The following is a 15,948-nucleotide window of genomic DNA, read 5'->3' on the forward strand; positions in this document are numbered from 1 at the left end:
AAGTGTTTCGACCAATCATAGGAACTGAAACAGCTTTTGCTTCGGTAGCAACGGTGCTTGGCGTCCAATACCCCGATCTTTCACAGCCGCATCTGGCACATCGAAACACAGTAAAATAAGTGGTTTGCACCAAATACCGTGTAAAATCTCGGTTGAACGAAGCCGATATCGAGACCCCGACGAGATCAAACAGCAACATAAATATATCTCACTTCCTGTTTTTATTTGAATACAGGCGGGGCCAAGAGCGTGATGTAAATAGAGGCGCTCTCCTTCCATCTCTATGGTGCTTATCCTGTCGTTTCATCCTCAATGTCTTCTCTCGGGATCCGGAAGCGTTGCCATAGTTTCAGTGCGCTTGTGATGAAAAAGAAGGGAGGCGGGACTAGTACAACCTAACCTGATTCTAGGGCGGCCAAGGCGGGGTGTTGCGAGGCGGCCGCCAAGCTCGGTTGCGATGGCAGATGGGCTTGGTCGGTGACTAGTGGCGCTGTCGCTGGCTGGGCTGGGCAGGGCACAGCGGGGGGTGGGGGGGGTTGCCGGCGCGAGCCCTTGTCCCTCTCCTCTCCCTCCTCCCCCGTGGTGAGCATGGTGCCCTAGCAGCGCTGGGACCATGTCGGAAGCGGCCCGGAGTCACCTGCAGCGCTGGGGCGCCAGTTTCAAGAAGGGGACCGACTTCGACTCTTGGGGGCAGCTGGTGGAGGCGATAGATGAGTATCAGATGTGAGTGCGGGGCGGGAGGCGGCGGCCGGAGCGCCAAGGGCTGGGCCGGGGCTGGCTGAGGGGGAAGCCGCGAGGAGGCAGCAGGCAAAGGGCGTGGTGTGGAGCGAGAAGTTGAGCAGCTGAGGGCGCGCGGCGTGAGATGGGGGGGGGGTGCTCTAAGGGCGGGGTCGGAGGCTCTGGGCGGAGCCCAAGGGGGCGACCTCTGGGTGAGGCAGAGGGATGAAGCGCCAAAGGCTGAAAGTGAACTACGGTAGAGCCTTGTTGTAAACTGACTCTTTGTATTGGCTCCCTCCCACTTAGCTTTTTCTGTTGCAAATATAAAGCAAAACACGGACTTAATAGCTTTGCAACTCCATGTACCTGATGAAGTAAGCTCTGGCTCACGCAAGTTTCTACTGGAATAAATGTTCAGTCTTTAAGGTGCCCCTGAACTCTTGTTTTATTTTGGGCGGGCTTGGTTTGGGGAGGCTCTGAAGGCGTTTTATGCCTGTCTCTGGGGTCCTAGTAGGGGGAGGGGCGTCTGTTTGTGTCTTGGTGCTAACGTCATGGAGGGGCCAGGGCTGCAAGGCGCTCGGGGGTGCAGTAGGGAACCCTGGAGGGGGCGCCTGATGGGATAGTTTCGTCATCGCACCGTCTTGACTCCTCTTGTTTGGCGGGATCGGTGCAAAAAACACTCGTCCTCAACCTTCCCCATTGCACAAGGGAGTGTGTGTGGGTGCTTCAAACGAAAAGCAATAGGGATGAAGCAAAGGGAACTAGACAGTTTAACGCCATCTCGCTTCCCATACGTATAGCCCCACTTGACAGAGCTGTGATATCCTACAGAAGTTTGCCTTTGGGAACTACCTGTTATTCCCACATTGCAATCTGGATATGTTTCATTCTGTGGTTCTCAGGACTGGAAGCCTTTGTGTACAGCTCAGTTCCTATAGTTCCAGTGGCCTGAGTAGAACAGACCTTGACAAATTTTCTTTGGCTCTAGAAGCCAGCCCCAAAATTTTGAAGCCAGGCTCATTTTGCAGCCTTCAGGGTTTTGCATTTTAATGACGACGTTTTCTAATTTTTACTACCACAAAACATAATCCTGACCTTTGCATTGCTTCTGATAATTTTATTACAACTATGATCAAAGTATTGTAGCACATAAATATTACCACTGCAAAAAAAAAACCTAATCTCGAACCAGAGCCTAATCTTTCTAAATTTCTCACAATTTCATTATTGTTTCTTGCTAAAGATCTCCATTTAACTAAATATTGGAGCTAGTGTAAAAAGCAGATGGCTAAAAAATGAATTCAACCTTGTGCACAAATAAACAGTGATAAGAACTTCACACGCATTTATTTTTCTCATACAGTTAGCTCCTGAATCATCCTCCTTATTACAGACTGCTGTTCAGCATGGCTTTTGACTGTGCAGGTCCCAAGAACTCAAACATATTCTTTTTTTATCAGTCAAAATGGAAAGCATGGTTGGATCCATTCTTTGTGCTTCCACTGTGGATTGCTAAGAGATACTACAATAAAATCATTGCTGAAAGTAGCAAGCACCACAGTGTAATTTCTTGGTGCCATGATGACTTGGTGCCTGGTATTTGTTAAACCATGTAGAAGCAGAACAATTTAAAACAGTTGGTGTTAATAACATTTTGGTGTTATTCAGTTACGATGACGTCAGTATGTCCTGGATTCCTCCTGCTGTTATAGGTCTCAAAGGTCAGCTGAAAGCAAGCCGGAAAAGTATGGTCTTACAGGCCTTGCGGAACTGGGTGAGGTCCCGGAAGGCCCTAACCTCTTCTGGTAGCTGGTTCCACCAGTGGGGGGCTGCTACTGAGACGGCGCGATCCCTGGTCAGTCTTGCCTCTCCCATCCCGGGGATCACTAAAAGATGTTGAGTTCCTGATCTTAGTACCCTCTGTGGAACGTGTGAGGACAGATGGTCCCTCACGTAGGCAGGTCCTCGGCCATAAAGGGCTATAATGCCAGTAGCTCACAAAGTAGAATTTTTGCTCTCAAGACTCTGCAGCATAGAGGGAACATTGATTATAACTGCTCTTGTCTTGCAAAAGGCTGGAATTCAAAGAGCTGTTTAGGCTTGCACAAAAGACAAAGCACTGATTTGTAAGAATGCTTTGTAAATGTGAAATATATAACTATGGGGAAATCCATTCCACACCTGGATTTTTCCAGCCAATTTTGGCAAAATCAGATGTCTGCTTTTCAAAAACCAAATTATATATGCATGAGTATCAGCTGTTTTTCTTGCTGTTAAGTAGATACCTGTTACGCTCTGGAAAGGTACATAAATCACTGTGGGACATCTGATCTTTATCAAAATCAGGTTGTATACAGTACATTTAACATAAAGACAAATACTGTTATTTGTAGGTGTTCATGCAGCTAAGATCCCCAACAATATTTTTTCCTCAACTGCATATTTTTCCAAACTTCTAGAATCTTCTCCTCTTCACCTTCCTTTCTTGTCTCTTATTGTCTTGTACGCAAGGCTATCAAAAAGCTTTTTTTGGAGCTTGGGATCTATTTCCAAGCCTGCCAACCTCACCCAGTAAAAGTAGCACCCCAGGCCAACTCAGTCTATATGGAGAAGTGAATTAGTATTCTTAGTACTTCAAGGACATGAGCCCAGATACACCCATTGCGTCTCTTGGTCTGTGTGCAGTGCTGGAAGAAGTGCAGAAGTACCATACATATGAGATTCTTCATTTAGCCACGTTGGAGTATGGACTAATCTCATAGGTTACAAAATAACAAAAAAAGCAGAAAATACTGAGTTTTGCTTTGGGGGCACATGTTCTGCAGGTAAAAATTTGTCCTGCAATTTTAGAAGATTTCTATGGAGGCATGTGCAGGAGCTAGAAGAGGTACAAGGTCTTCCTGATGTGTTAAGCCCAGTTCCCATCTGCATAATTGCTCCAGGTGTTTCCCTCCATCCCATTTGTCTTCTCTTACTGCATTGAATCCCTCTGCTGGAAAAATCCAAAGCTAACTTTCTTGGGTTTCCTTACTTTGAACTGTGGGGGGAAGACAGTGAAAGTTTTGTTAATGATCTTCCTGGTTCATGGCTTGAGATAAACATGAATGCTCAAGGTTGTCTTTGTCACTATCAAGCAATGGCAAGAACAACTATGCTTGGAGAAAACATGGCAGCTTGACAACTCTCTATGTAACACAGTAGAGGAATAATACTCTTCTGTGGCAGCAGTTTTCAGACTTTCAGTGAACCCTTTACACTGATTTATCAGATCAGGAATTTTTTTTTGCTTTTGTGAAAGCTATGGAGGTTTGTGGGATTTTTTAAGCTTACAGGTTACAGAGGAGGTTTTCCTTCAGTTCCTTACTGTTGATTTTTACAAATGAAGAATGTATCATAAAGTGCATCCATTTCCTGTTTGCAGCTACACATTGCAAGAAGAGCTCAGTAACTGGAAAAACAGTTCTTTCTTCTTTCACAGAAGCTGCTCTTCCATAAGTTGTCTTTTGTTTTGTGAATATCCAAAACTTAAAAGAACCCCAGATAACAATTTGAAAACAATTTGCATTATTTTCATATTGTTTGACTTTTTGAGAAATTATGTTGGCAATAGGTGTAACTATAAACTCAGAGTATAGAAATAAACGGTCCCCCCTTGATTGTTTTTATAGTTTCCCACATACTTGTGTTGGTGAAGGCACAAATCCTGATGTACAGCAAATGCAGACTGGGCAGTCTCCAGCTGAACAGCTGAACTTCTCTCGCTCCACTGCTTCTTCCCATTGCTGGAAGATGTTTGTGGAGCTTCCTAGGTATGGGGCTAGGGGGTGGGGTTGCTTCTGGGACGAAGATAGCTGTTTGCATCCTAGCCCTGTTTCACATGCTTGCCATCTGTATGATCTTGGATGAAGTTACCCATGGTCTGAATTATAAAAGAAAGAAAAGATATTTCTGCAATTTATAATATAGTCTGTAACTTTGATGTTCTCTTAGAAGGTGCTTTGACAATTATGTAGCTGCTTCAAGCTCTTCGTTCTCACCAATCACAATAGTTAAGGGTGATGAGCCTTAACTGAAGAGAATGATAGGGCTAGAAAGACTTTGCTTTGCAAGGTTTTTTATTCCCTGGTCACACATACTTCTTGCAGTTGCAGTGTCTGATGCAGGTGCTACTACTCTGCAAATGTAACTTTTTCTGATACTTCTCAGAACTTGGGTAGGGGAAGGGTTGCCTTCATTCTTGAAGAGCAATCTCTGTGCAAGATGCAATTAATATTCTCCCTTCCAATAGATAATTGGAATATCTAATGGAAATAAAAGCTATTTGTTGGTGGAAACCCTTATATAAGGTAGAATCTCTTAAATATGTGGATTTGTATTTTTGTCCCAGGTTTTATTGCTATACATAACTTAGTAAATCTGCTGTCCCCTTTAAGGTAGAAGGCTGCTGCGAATGTGAAGTATACAGGTACCAATCTAAAAAAGTTTTCAGAACTCTTAGATCCTTCAGTTAATTTGCAGTGAAGTAGAGGACTTCCATCAGCAGAGCAAAACTTCCTTGCCTCTTGCTGAAGCCCAACATTCTGCTACTGGGTGGGGGCAGTATGGGTTGAATTAGTAGAAATTATACCTCTTTCTGTCAGCAGAATTTTTTTCCACTGGATTAAATTCATAATGAGTATTGTATTATCTTGTACAATTCAAAACTCCACAAAGCATTCAAGTCTTCTCTTTTTTCCTCCTCTGTTCAGTTTGGCAAGACACCTACAAAAGGAGGTTCAATCTCAACCCAACAACTCAGAGTTCACAGAAGATCAAAAGGTATGTGATGTGTATCCATTTTTGTGGAAGAACAGTCTTTAAATACAAGTACAGCGTCATTTTACTTGGATGTGTTGAGGTATAACAGAATGGTTAAAATGCATTTGTGCTCCCCAAATTCTGAGAAAATTTGTTTGCTTGGACATTTGGGTTGGTCCTAATAAGATCCCATTACTGATTTAGACTTTTTTTTTGCTAATAGACCCACACTGATGCCTGCAGTCATTGTCTTTAAAATTCACTGCCCTTGAAGTCACTAGAAGTTTTATCTGTATTCCATGGAACTGGGCACTGCCCTGGAAGTTTAGTGTAATGCAAAAAGAGAAAATATTGTTGGTTGGTGGTTCATCAGCAGTTTATAAGTATACATGTGGCAGTAAACATGCTAGATTAGACTGTTGATTTAAGATAAAATATTTGATAGTTTTATTTTAAAATTCTGAGAAATTGGGTCACGACTTTGAAAAAATCAAGATGCATGATATCAATATTTTGCCTGTTGCATCCTCTTATATTAAGTGCTGCGCTTTGCTTGGTGTGAGATTTCTGCAGTCCTAACTTTATTACACTGCTTATTGGATATCACATCCTCTTGGTTGTATTGACTTACTGTGTGCAATCCACCTTGAGTCTCAATGAGAAAGGCAGGCTATAAATAATGTAAATAAATAATTTCATTTTCTAGCCAGTACTTTAGGTGCTACTTTGTAACTGAACAAGGTTATTAACCATAATGTCACTTAATGAAAACTGTTTATATTAGGAAAGAACATTTTCTATACAGTACAATAAATGAATGTATGACCTGGCTAACTTATTGGCCCTTGATAATGTGGTCGGGCTTTTCTGCTTATGATGATGTGGTCATCATCATTCTGTATCCTTTCCTTACAGTTTTTTGTCCTTCAGGCTGAATGTCAAATGCTTCAGAGGATAAACAGCTGCAAGAGACAAAATTTTTACTTTTTCAGTTCTCCCCATCAAAAAATCCTTTCAACAATCCCCATTTCCTTTTTTGCCCAGCAATTCTGAGTATTATGCTGCTGCTTCATTTCAACAGGCTGCCTTACCTTTTAAGCTTTGACTTTGGTCTTAGTGGAAGATTTGTCAGAAAGAAGGAAAAACCTGCCAGAGTGTGCCTGAAAGAGGGGATGGAGAATAGGGTACCATAGCACTGTCGCAGTCAAGTTGTTAAACTTACATTTCTGCAGATGAATATATGGTGTACAGGCACCAGACATATGTCCTTTATCTGAGCCCAAAAAAGGCAAAACTTCAGTGACTGAAAGCAACTGTATTGCTGTAGCTATTGAGGAATTATTAGGATGACAACATTCCAGTGTAGAGATGGTGGACTGTTACGTGCAGGTTGTAGTTTGGGAACAGAGAGCCCAGCAGATGCTTAGCCAGCACTATGTGTTACATTCTCAGGGTGCAGGCAGTCAGGAGTCCAAAGCCAGTCCAAGGTCAAAGTCCAGGAAGTCAAGCAGGAGCCAACTCACCAATGCAGAATCACAAACCGGAATCAGAAGTCAATGTCCAAAAGCCACAAGGTCAGGGTGCCAAGGAAATCAAGCAGGTCAGGATCAGGAAGGAGCATGGATGCAAGCCAGAGAATAGACTTTTGCTTCGGCAGGGTTACCCGGTCCTGGGTGGGAGCTATATGGGAATCTCAATCAGCCTGCTCCCTGGGTGGCAGTGACTCTGCTAGAACTCAGGGCTGAGAGATTTGAAGCATTGGTGTGCCTCATGTCTTTGCTCTGAAAGTTCTTTCCGGAGCCTGCTTCAAACTCGTGAGATGGGAGGAGAAGAACCTGGAGGAGATTGATCGTCAACAGCTGACACTGGTGCCTGGAGAGTGATTAAGAACATAAGAGAAGCCATGTTAGATCAGGCCAATGGCCCATCCAGTCCAACACTCTGTGTCACACAGTGGCAAATTTTTTTTATATATATACACACACACTGTGGCTAATAACCACTGATGGACCTCTGCTCCATATTTTTATCTAAACCCCTCTTGAAGCTGGCTATGCTTGTGGCCGCCACCACCTCCTGTGGCAGTGAATTCCACATGTTAATCACCCTTTGGGTGAAGAAGTACTTCCTTTTATCCGTTTTAACCTGTCTGCTCTGCAATTTCATTGAATGCCCACGAGTCCTTGTATTGTGAGAAAGGGAGAAAAGTACTTCTTTCTCTACTTCCTCCATTGATGGGCCAGCAGCTGTTTGTTCAGCTGAGGAACTGGCTGGCAACTCTTCCAGGTCTGTTAACCCTTCCAGCTTCTCCTCGTCAAGGCTCATGACACTGTGTATTCTGCAAAAAGTGTGTTTCCTGTAACTAGAATAAATTATATTTTATGAGTAAGTGTCCATACATTGATCCTGAATTGGAATCTTTTGAAAAGGGCTGTGGATGGCCCAGGCTAGCCCAATCTAGTCAGATCACAGAAGTTAAGCAGAGTCAGCCCTGTTTAGTACTTGGATGAGAGACCACCAAGGAAATCCAGGGTTGTGAAGCAGAGGCAGGCAATGGTAAGCCACTTCTGAATATCTCTGATCATGAAAACATTATAGGGTGCCCATGAGTCAGCTGTGATGGCAACACTTCCACCACCATAGATCAAGGCAAGAATATGGAAATCTATGACTGGAACCATCAGGAGAAATGGTTACTAGAAGTCCCCCCCCCAAAAAAACTTCTGAAATTTTGTCAGACATTGCCCATATATTCTTATTAGTGATTCTAAATCAACATTGTTGATTACCTCTGCTAAAGATTTGTAACTTGAACTACAGGACTAGAAATTGTTAGACTGTTTACCTAACCAAATAATGCTAGTAGAATCATAGAGTTGGAAGGGACCACTAGGGTCATCTAGTCCAACCCCCTGCATAATGCAGGAAACTCACAAACACCTCCCCCTAAATTCACAGGATCTTCATTGCTGTCAGATGGCCATCTAGCCTCTGTTTAAAAACCTTCAAGGAAGGAGAGCCCACCACCTCCTGAGGAACCCTGTTCCACTGAGGAACCGCTCTAACGGTCTGGAAATTCTTCCTAATGTTGAACCAGAAACTCTTTTGATTTAATTTCAACCGATTGGTTCTGGTCCTACCTTCTGGGGCCACAGAAAACAATTCCATACCATCCTCTATATGACAGCCCTTCAGGTACTTGAAGATGGTGATCATATCACCTCTCAGCCACCTGCTCTCCAGGCTAAACATCCCCAGCTCCTTCAACCTTTCCTCATGGGACTTTGTCTCCAGACCCCTCACCATCTTCATCGCCCTCTTCTGGACCCTGTTCCAGCTTGTCTATATCCTTCTTAAAATGTGGTGCCCAAAACTGAACACAATACTCCAGGTGAGGTCTTACCAGAGCAGAGTAAAGCAATATCACATCACGTGATCTGGAAACTATACTTCTGTTGATACAGCCCAAAATTGCATTTGCCTTTTTAGCCACTGCATCACACTGTTGACTCATGTTCAGCGTATGATCCACTAAGACCCCTAGATCCTTTTCCCACATACTACTGCTAAGACAAGTCTCCCCCATCCTATAACCATGCATTGCATTTTTCCTACCTAAATGCAGAACTTTACATTTATCCCTGTTAAAATTCATTTTATTGATTTTAGCCCAGTTTTCCAGCCTGTCAAGATAATCTTGTATCCTGTTTCTGTCTTCTTCTGTGTTTGCAACCCCTCCCAATTTAGTATCATCTGCAAATTTAATAAGCATTCCCTCTATTCCTTCATCCAAATCATTTTTAAAGATGTTTAACAAAACAGGTCCCAGGACAGATCCTTGAAGCACTCCACTTGTCACTCCTCTCCAAGAGGATGAGGAACCATTCACAGGCACTCTTTGGGTGCGATCTGTCAACCAGTTACAGATCCACCTAACGGTAAAAGGATCCAAACCACATTTTACCAACTAGTCAACAAGCATAGTACGTGGAATCAAAAGCCTTACTGAAATCAAGATAAACGATGTCTACAGCATTCCCCTGATCCAGCAAGGTAGTCACTTTCTCAAAAAAAAAGAGATCAGGTTAGTTTGACATGACTTGTTCTTGAGAAACCCATCTGGCTCTTAGTAATCACATCCATTCTATCTAAATGTTCCAGGACCGACTGTTTGATTATTTGTTCTAAAACTTTTCCAGGTATAGACATCAAGCTGACGGGTCGGTAGTTACCCGGATCGTCTTTTTTCCCCTTCTTGAAGATGGGGACAACATTCGCCCTCCTCCAATCTTCTAGCACGTCTCCTGTTCTCCAAGAATTCTTAAAAATAATAGCCAGAGGCTCAGAAATTACATCCGCAAGCTCTTTTAGAACCCTTGGATGCTATTCATCTGGCCCTGAGGACTTAGTTTCATTTAAAGAAACTAGGTGTTTATGTACTACCCCTATGCTGATCCTAGGTTGGAACTTCATACCCTCTTTATATGTTCTGTTTTTGCCATGTTGAGCACCGTTTCCCTCAGACGAGAAGACTAAGGAAAAGTAGGAATTGAGCAGTTCCGCCGTCTCTTCATTACCTGTTACAATTTCACTTTCTTGCCCTCGCTCGCGATGGGCTTACCATGTCCTTGCTCTTTTTCTTACTCTGAACATAAGAAAAGAACCCTTTTTTGTTGTTTTTAGCATCTTTGGGCAGCCTAAGCTCATACTGAGCTTTAGCTTTCCTAACTTTTTCTCTACAAGCACTGGTGATTTGTTTATATTCATCCTTGGTTATAAGGCCCTCCTTCCAATTCCTAAAGGAGTCTTTTTTATTTCTCAAGTCTATAGAGAACTGTTTATGGAGCCAACTTGGCTTTTTTAGGCTTTTTCCATTTTTTCTTATAGGAATTGTCTGTGATTGCACTTTCAGTATTTCACTTTTAAGAAACTCCCACCTCTCCTGAACCCCCTTCTTCCTAAGTATTTCTGACCATGGGATTTTACCCAGCATAGTTCTAAGTTTATCGAAGTTTGCCTTTCTGAAGTCCGTCCTATAAGACTGACTACGTATAGCTTTCCCCTTCCCTAAGACTGTAAATTCCAAAATCACATGGTCACTACTGCCCAGGGTGCCCACTATTTCCACTTCTTCAATCAATTCTTCCTTGTTGGTGAGAATCACATCCAAGATAGCAGATCCCCTTGTTTCCTTTACTTTCTGGAAATGGAAGTTGTCAGCAAGACAAGTCAGGAATCTATTTGACTTTTCATTTTTAGCAGAGTTGGACTTTCAACAGATGTCCTGGTAATTGAAATCTCCCATGATCACTGTATCTCTTCTCTTGGAGAACTTTGCAATCAGTTGTAGAAGTATCTCATCCCTGCCTGGCTTGGTGGTCTATAGCAGACCCCCAGAATAATATCACTTTTATTTCTTACTCCTTTTGTTTTTACCCAGAGACTCTCAACTGAGCTGCCATGCTCAGATAATAATAAGTAATAAGATAGTAATAAGTAGGCTGAGTACTCCTGCTCCCTTGTTTATAGGAAACACCAGAAAATAGAAATAGCAGGCAGGAGGCTTGTATATTAAGTGTTTTAAGATAAGATGAACTCATTTTGCTTGTATGGCTTGACAGCAGCAGTGGTGGAAGGAGAGCAAGAGGGTTCATTTTCACAGACAATTCAGCCCACAAGCAGAGGATCCAGATGGCAATATTATGTGGTGGGCACGTGAAGGATCAGTTGATGGGAACATTGTCCACTGAGATGTAAAACTTCAATTCCTGAGTTATGTGGGTGGATAAGATGCCAACTGAGGTACTTTAGTCTTGATCTAGGGAGAAAATGTATGCTAAATCAGTTGCCTGGGCTGGCTTGCATTGTATTCTGGAGGAGTAGAGGGGGAACAGAGCCCTGTGGCGCAGAGTGGTAAAGCTGCAGTACTGCAGTCAGAGCCCTCTGCTCTTGACCTGAGTTCGATTCCAGTGGAAGCTGGTTCAGGTAGCCTGCTCCAGGTTGACTCAGCCTTCCATCCTTCCAAGGTTGGTAAAATGAGTACCCAGCTTGATGGGGGAAAAGTGTAGATGACTGGGGAAGGCAATGGCAAACCACCCCATAAAAAGTCTGCCATGAAAACGTGAAAGCAACGTCACCCCAAAGTCAAAAATGACTGGTGCTTGCACAGGGGACTATCTTTACCTTTTTCAGGGGGGGAACAGATTACCTTACATTGACAGGGTGCAGAGTCCCAGAAATTGACATACTGTTACCAAAAGCTACTCCTGTGCGTCTCACAGCAACTTGAGCTTTTTTTTGTTGTTCAGTCGCACAGTTGAGTCCAACTCTTTGCGACCCCATGGACAAAGTCACACCAGGCCCCTCTGTCTTCCACCATCCTCCGAAGTCTACTCAAATTCATGTTTGTTACATTAGTAACACTGTCCAGCCGTCTCATCTTTTGCCATCCCCTTCTTCTTTTGCCTTCTGCCTTTCCCAGCATCAGGATCTTCTCCAGTGAGTGCTCCCTTCTCAATTGGTGGCCAAAGTATCTGAGCTTCAGCATCTGACCTTCCAGGGAACAGCCTGGGTTGATTTCCCTTAGGACTGACTAATTTGATCTTCTTGCAGTCCAAGGGACTCTCAAGATTTTTAAGCCAGTAATAAGTGCTTGTTCTGTTTTGTCAGAATTTCCCTTGCTGATTTCTATAGTGCAGGCTGCCACTAAAGGCACAGGTGCAAGCCAACTCTCTCTCTCTTGGTCAGCTAGCAGCCTTATCTGGCACTCCCACTCCTTTTTAGACACTGATCTTTTAACTGCCTGGAAACTTTTTTGTCTCCAGCATCACAATGTGAGTTTTAACAACCCTGCCCTCTCTATCATACTTTTCACTGGGGCATGAGATAATTGAGGTTCTCTCTCCTCTTCACCTCTTCCACTGGTTCCACCTAGAAGCTCATTTACCATTTACATCTCTGTTCTTGTGGTAGAGAAGTGTATCTATTTAGCTCAGGAAATGGGACAGCAAAAGGCTTTTTGCAAGGCAGATCATGCAAGGAGGAGGACAGATGAGGGACTGGCTGATGCCATGCCAATCATCATACTCAGGAGAAGGAGCACCATGTGCTGCCTTCCCAGCACACAGAATGTGAGGTGCAGGAAGGGGGCAGGCAGAGGAAATTGAGAACTCCCAGCATCTGTCTGTCTCTTACTCTTGCTCAGTTGGGGGGGGGGGCGGGGAAAGGGAGAGAGAGATGGCAGTAGAAAAAGCAGAACAGAGGCATTCCAAGGGAAGCTAAATTCTACTGAGTTGGCTGTCAGAGAGCCCCAGCTGGGGCCCTTCAAGCTGACATTGAGGCCCCCCATTTTGTCCCCCTCTCTGGCAGCCCTGTGTAAATGTCCCTTTTTCCATTAAATGTGTGTACAAATATGCTATAACTAATATATATCATGGATATGCATCATTCTTATGCATTCCTCTCTATTTCATGTCTTTGCAAAATGCTGAAGTTCTGTGGTTCTGACTTCTAAATGTCAGCAATCTTTCGCTGAAAAGTAATTCTCTTCCATTGCAATGAAAGCTAGCTAGAATAGCAAATTGGTACACAGCAAATAAGAATATTCTCATTGCACTTGAGCTGCAGGGACAAAGGAAGTATTGAGATCCTGATGTTCTGAGAAGGAAGGGCCAAGCAACTAGCAGGGAAAACCTAAAGCAGTGGGCAGATAAGAAATTCAGGACAAACTGGGCTTTATGTGCATGAACTACAAGGAGTAACAGGAAAGTTCTTTGCCTTGATACAATGGAGTTGCATGTGGAATTAGCCTAAGAACTCCACTTCAGCTGTATCTCCGCCTGCTTTGCATGCAGAACTATGTTTAAAGGTGTAGAGCGCTTTGAGATACACAGTGGTCTCTTGGCAAATAACTGAAGCTGATCCTGTTTGTCTTATTACACTAGCTGAATTTCTTCAGTTGGTTGACTCCTTCTAGGTGGTCACACCTGCTTCTCCACACTAAGGCTGTGACCTCTTAACACACTGGCTCCTGTACATGCCTTTTCTATTATGATATTATGAAGTGCATACAGATAACAATAAATGTGCAATAAACTACCTTGAGTCTACTGGCTGAAAATAATAATAAATATATTCAAACAGTATGTACGATAGAAGGTAATGTCAATTATTACTGCTTTCACAGAACATAATGAAATTCTGCTTGGGCTGTTAATGGCATGCAGTGTGAAATTTCCATTAGCACAGTCAGTACTTCCACAGCAGAGCTGGTGGACAGTGTATCCAGTAGTTGTTTCTGTAAGATCTCTGTAAGATCCGGTTACCATAAACTTTGGGACAAAGTGTTCTTTCTTGGAGTTTAATAACATTGAAGTTGTAATAATGAGGTATTTGGTTCATAGTTGAAAATTGAAGTTTCATGTTGAGAAAGCAACAGTTGGGAAAACACTAGCTCTGTTTAGCTGCAGTGTTTTGTGTGTGTTTTGTTCTCTTTTTACTTTCGGGTTGGGTGTGGCTCCTGAGAAATAGTTTATGAATAATGCCTGCTGGTGTCTTGCCACAATTCAGTAGATTTTTTTTTAACATTCCTTGAGATTTTAAATCTCTCCTGAGCAAATTTGTTCTGACTGTGCTTTTATTCTTCAACTCTCAAGTGCATTTTAACACATGTCAAAGATTTCTGCAACAAAAGGGCAGCTGGCAAGTTCAAGCAGCTGTAATGCTCTTGTTCAAGGGAGAGGAAATACTGTTCTAAGCATAGCTGTTAATTCAGGAAAGGAAAACAAGCTTTCCCTGGCGCAGGCTTGTGGGGGGTGGGAAGGGATGTGGTTGAGAAGAGATAAGCATCTTTACCTCTCTTGTTTACATGCCACTGTATGAGGGATGCTTGATTGTTCTGTAATTTCAGACTTGTATTCATACAGACATGTATGAAATGTTACAGTTTGGTCTGGAAACTGACTGTCATTCTACTTGCAACCAGAAGGACTGTTCAGTTGTACTTGTGTGACAAAATGTATGTGTCTACATGCACAAAGGTGAGCTTGCATTCATTGAGTAGAAATATGGAAAGCATCCAGGGATGGGCATGGAATGGTAGTTCATGTTGGTTTGTGTTTCATTTGATTGCCTGGACTGGAAGTTTTGTTTTGTGATTTGTATGGTTGCCCGAACCAGTTTGTTGGTTTGGGAGGTGTAAAACTCTCAAGGAGTCTTCAGCAGGCTCTCCTCCACCCACCTTCCAAATTTAGCAAAGATTGGATTTGATATGTTCCCCAAAGCAGGCGCCCCCAGGAAAGCTCAGCTTCAGCTCCCAGAACAACTAACTCTTCTCTCTTTGTGCTGCAAAGTGGAAGCAGCAAGTCAGGGTGTCTGCTCCCATAAAGTAGAATGGGAGCTATGGACAACTGCTATGGATGTTTCTAGGGCTCCCAGAAGTTTACCCCCAGCATTCCCTTGGAATTGATTGAATCAGTATCAGGCTGTCTGGGAAAACAAACTGCAAAAATAAACCAAATGACCCACCAAGAAAAAAAGATGGTACGTTTTCTAGTGCAAGCAAACAAACCGGTTCAAAATGAACCATGAATTGGCCCAATTCATGCACTAATCATGATATGTGGATCAGTTCGTGCCCATATCTTGAAGCATATTGTGGACATAGAATCACATTTCCTGTTTGCTTCTGCTTCCATAGATAGCATTCAGACTTTGCTGTCTTTTGCATATTTCCCCTACCAGGCTGAATTGCAACCACCTCCGTGCACATGTTGCAAAAGGTTATTTTTGTTCAAATGTAAAACTTACTCTAATAACACAACATCACAGTAATTTTGCTCTTTTCTTTATAGAAAATCTTAGCTAAGATTGCAACATGCTTGGAACTAAGGAGTGCAGCTTTGCAGGTATTGTTGTTTGGTTTCTCCCATCTGATTGTGTTTCTTCATGGCTTTTAGTGGAAGGCAGTATTTTTGAAGTCTGTGTGTAGATGTGTTATATTGAACTCTAGTTCAGTCCTTGGAGTGGTTTATTGTACTTGAAAAGTGAAATGAAGAAAATAACAATGTCTAAAAGGGAAAGGCTGAAAGCCTGCCTACATTTGGTGTGAATAAAACAGTCTTCCAACGGCTCAAGAAACCTGGAGATGCTTGCACTGATATCCTGCTGAGAAGGGAATAGATGGTTTTGATTGGCAGGCTTATCTGTAGATATCAGACTTTGTTCAACAGGTAGGGGAAGAGACTGAAAGAGAGCTAGAGGTGCCAGCTGGCAGCCCTTCTTTATCTCTCTGTATGAAACTTGAGGGCACCAGTAAACTTCCTTGACAGTTTGGAAGGAAGCATATTGAGAGAACTGAGTAGTTCTTTCATGGCAGGTGTTATGACTAGTTAAGCTATCAGCCTAATTTTTGAAGTAGGATCAGAAGTAACTCAG

The 15,948-nt window shown here is 42.9% G+C and overlaps 1 protein-coding gene across 3 annotated transcripts in view; it reads left to right on the top strand.

The window, feature by feature from the left end:
- The first annotated feature begins 340 nt into the window (after positions 1–340).
- Positions 341–15,948, top strand: part of AIDA (axin interactor, dorsalization associated) — a 33,695-nt gene continuing 18,087 nt past the window's right edge. For 2 of the 3 annotated variants that reach the window (XM_060246125.1, XM_060246134.1), the window contains exons 1-3: positions 341–723; positions 5,466–5,535; positions 15,366–15,419. In XM_060246125.1, the coding sequence (XP_060102108.1) occupies positions 614–723; positions 5,466–5,535; positions 15,366–15,419 (234 nt within the window). In that variant the 5' untranslated portion in view covers positions 341–613. The remainder of the gene's footprint in view (positions 724–5,465; positions 5,536–15,365; positions 15,420–15,948) is intronic. The other variant, XM_060246116.1, reaches the window with a different exon arrangement.

The sequence above is a fragment of the Heteronotia binoei genome, chromosome 1 (genome assembly GCF_032191835.1).
Source record: "Heteronotia binoei isolate CCM8104 ecotype False Entrance Well chromosome 1, APGP_CSIRO_Hbin_v1, whole genome shotgun sequence".
Lineage (NCBI taxonomy): Eukaryota > Metazoa > Chordata > Lepidosauria > Squamata > Gekkonidae > Heteronotia > Heteronotia binoei.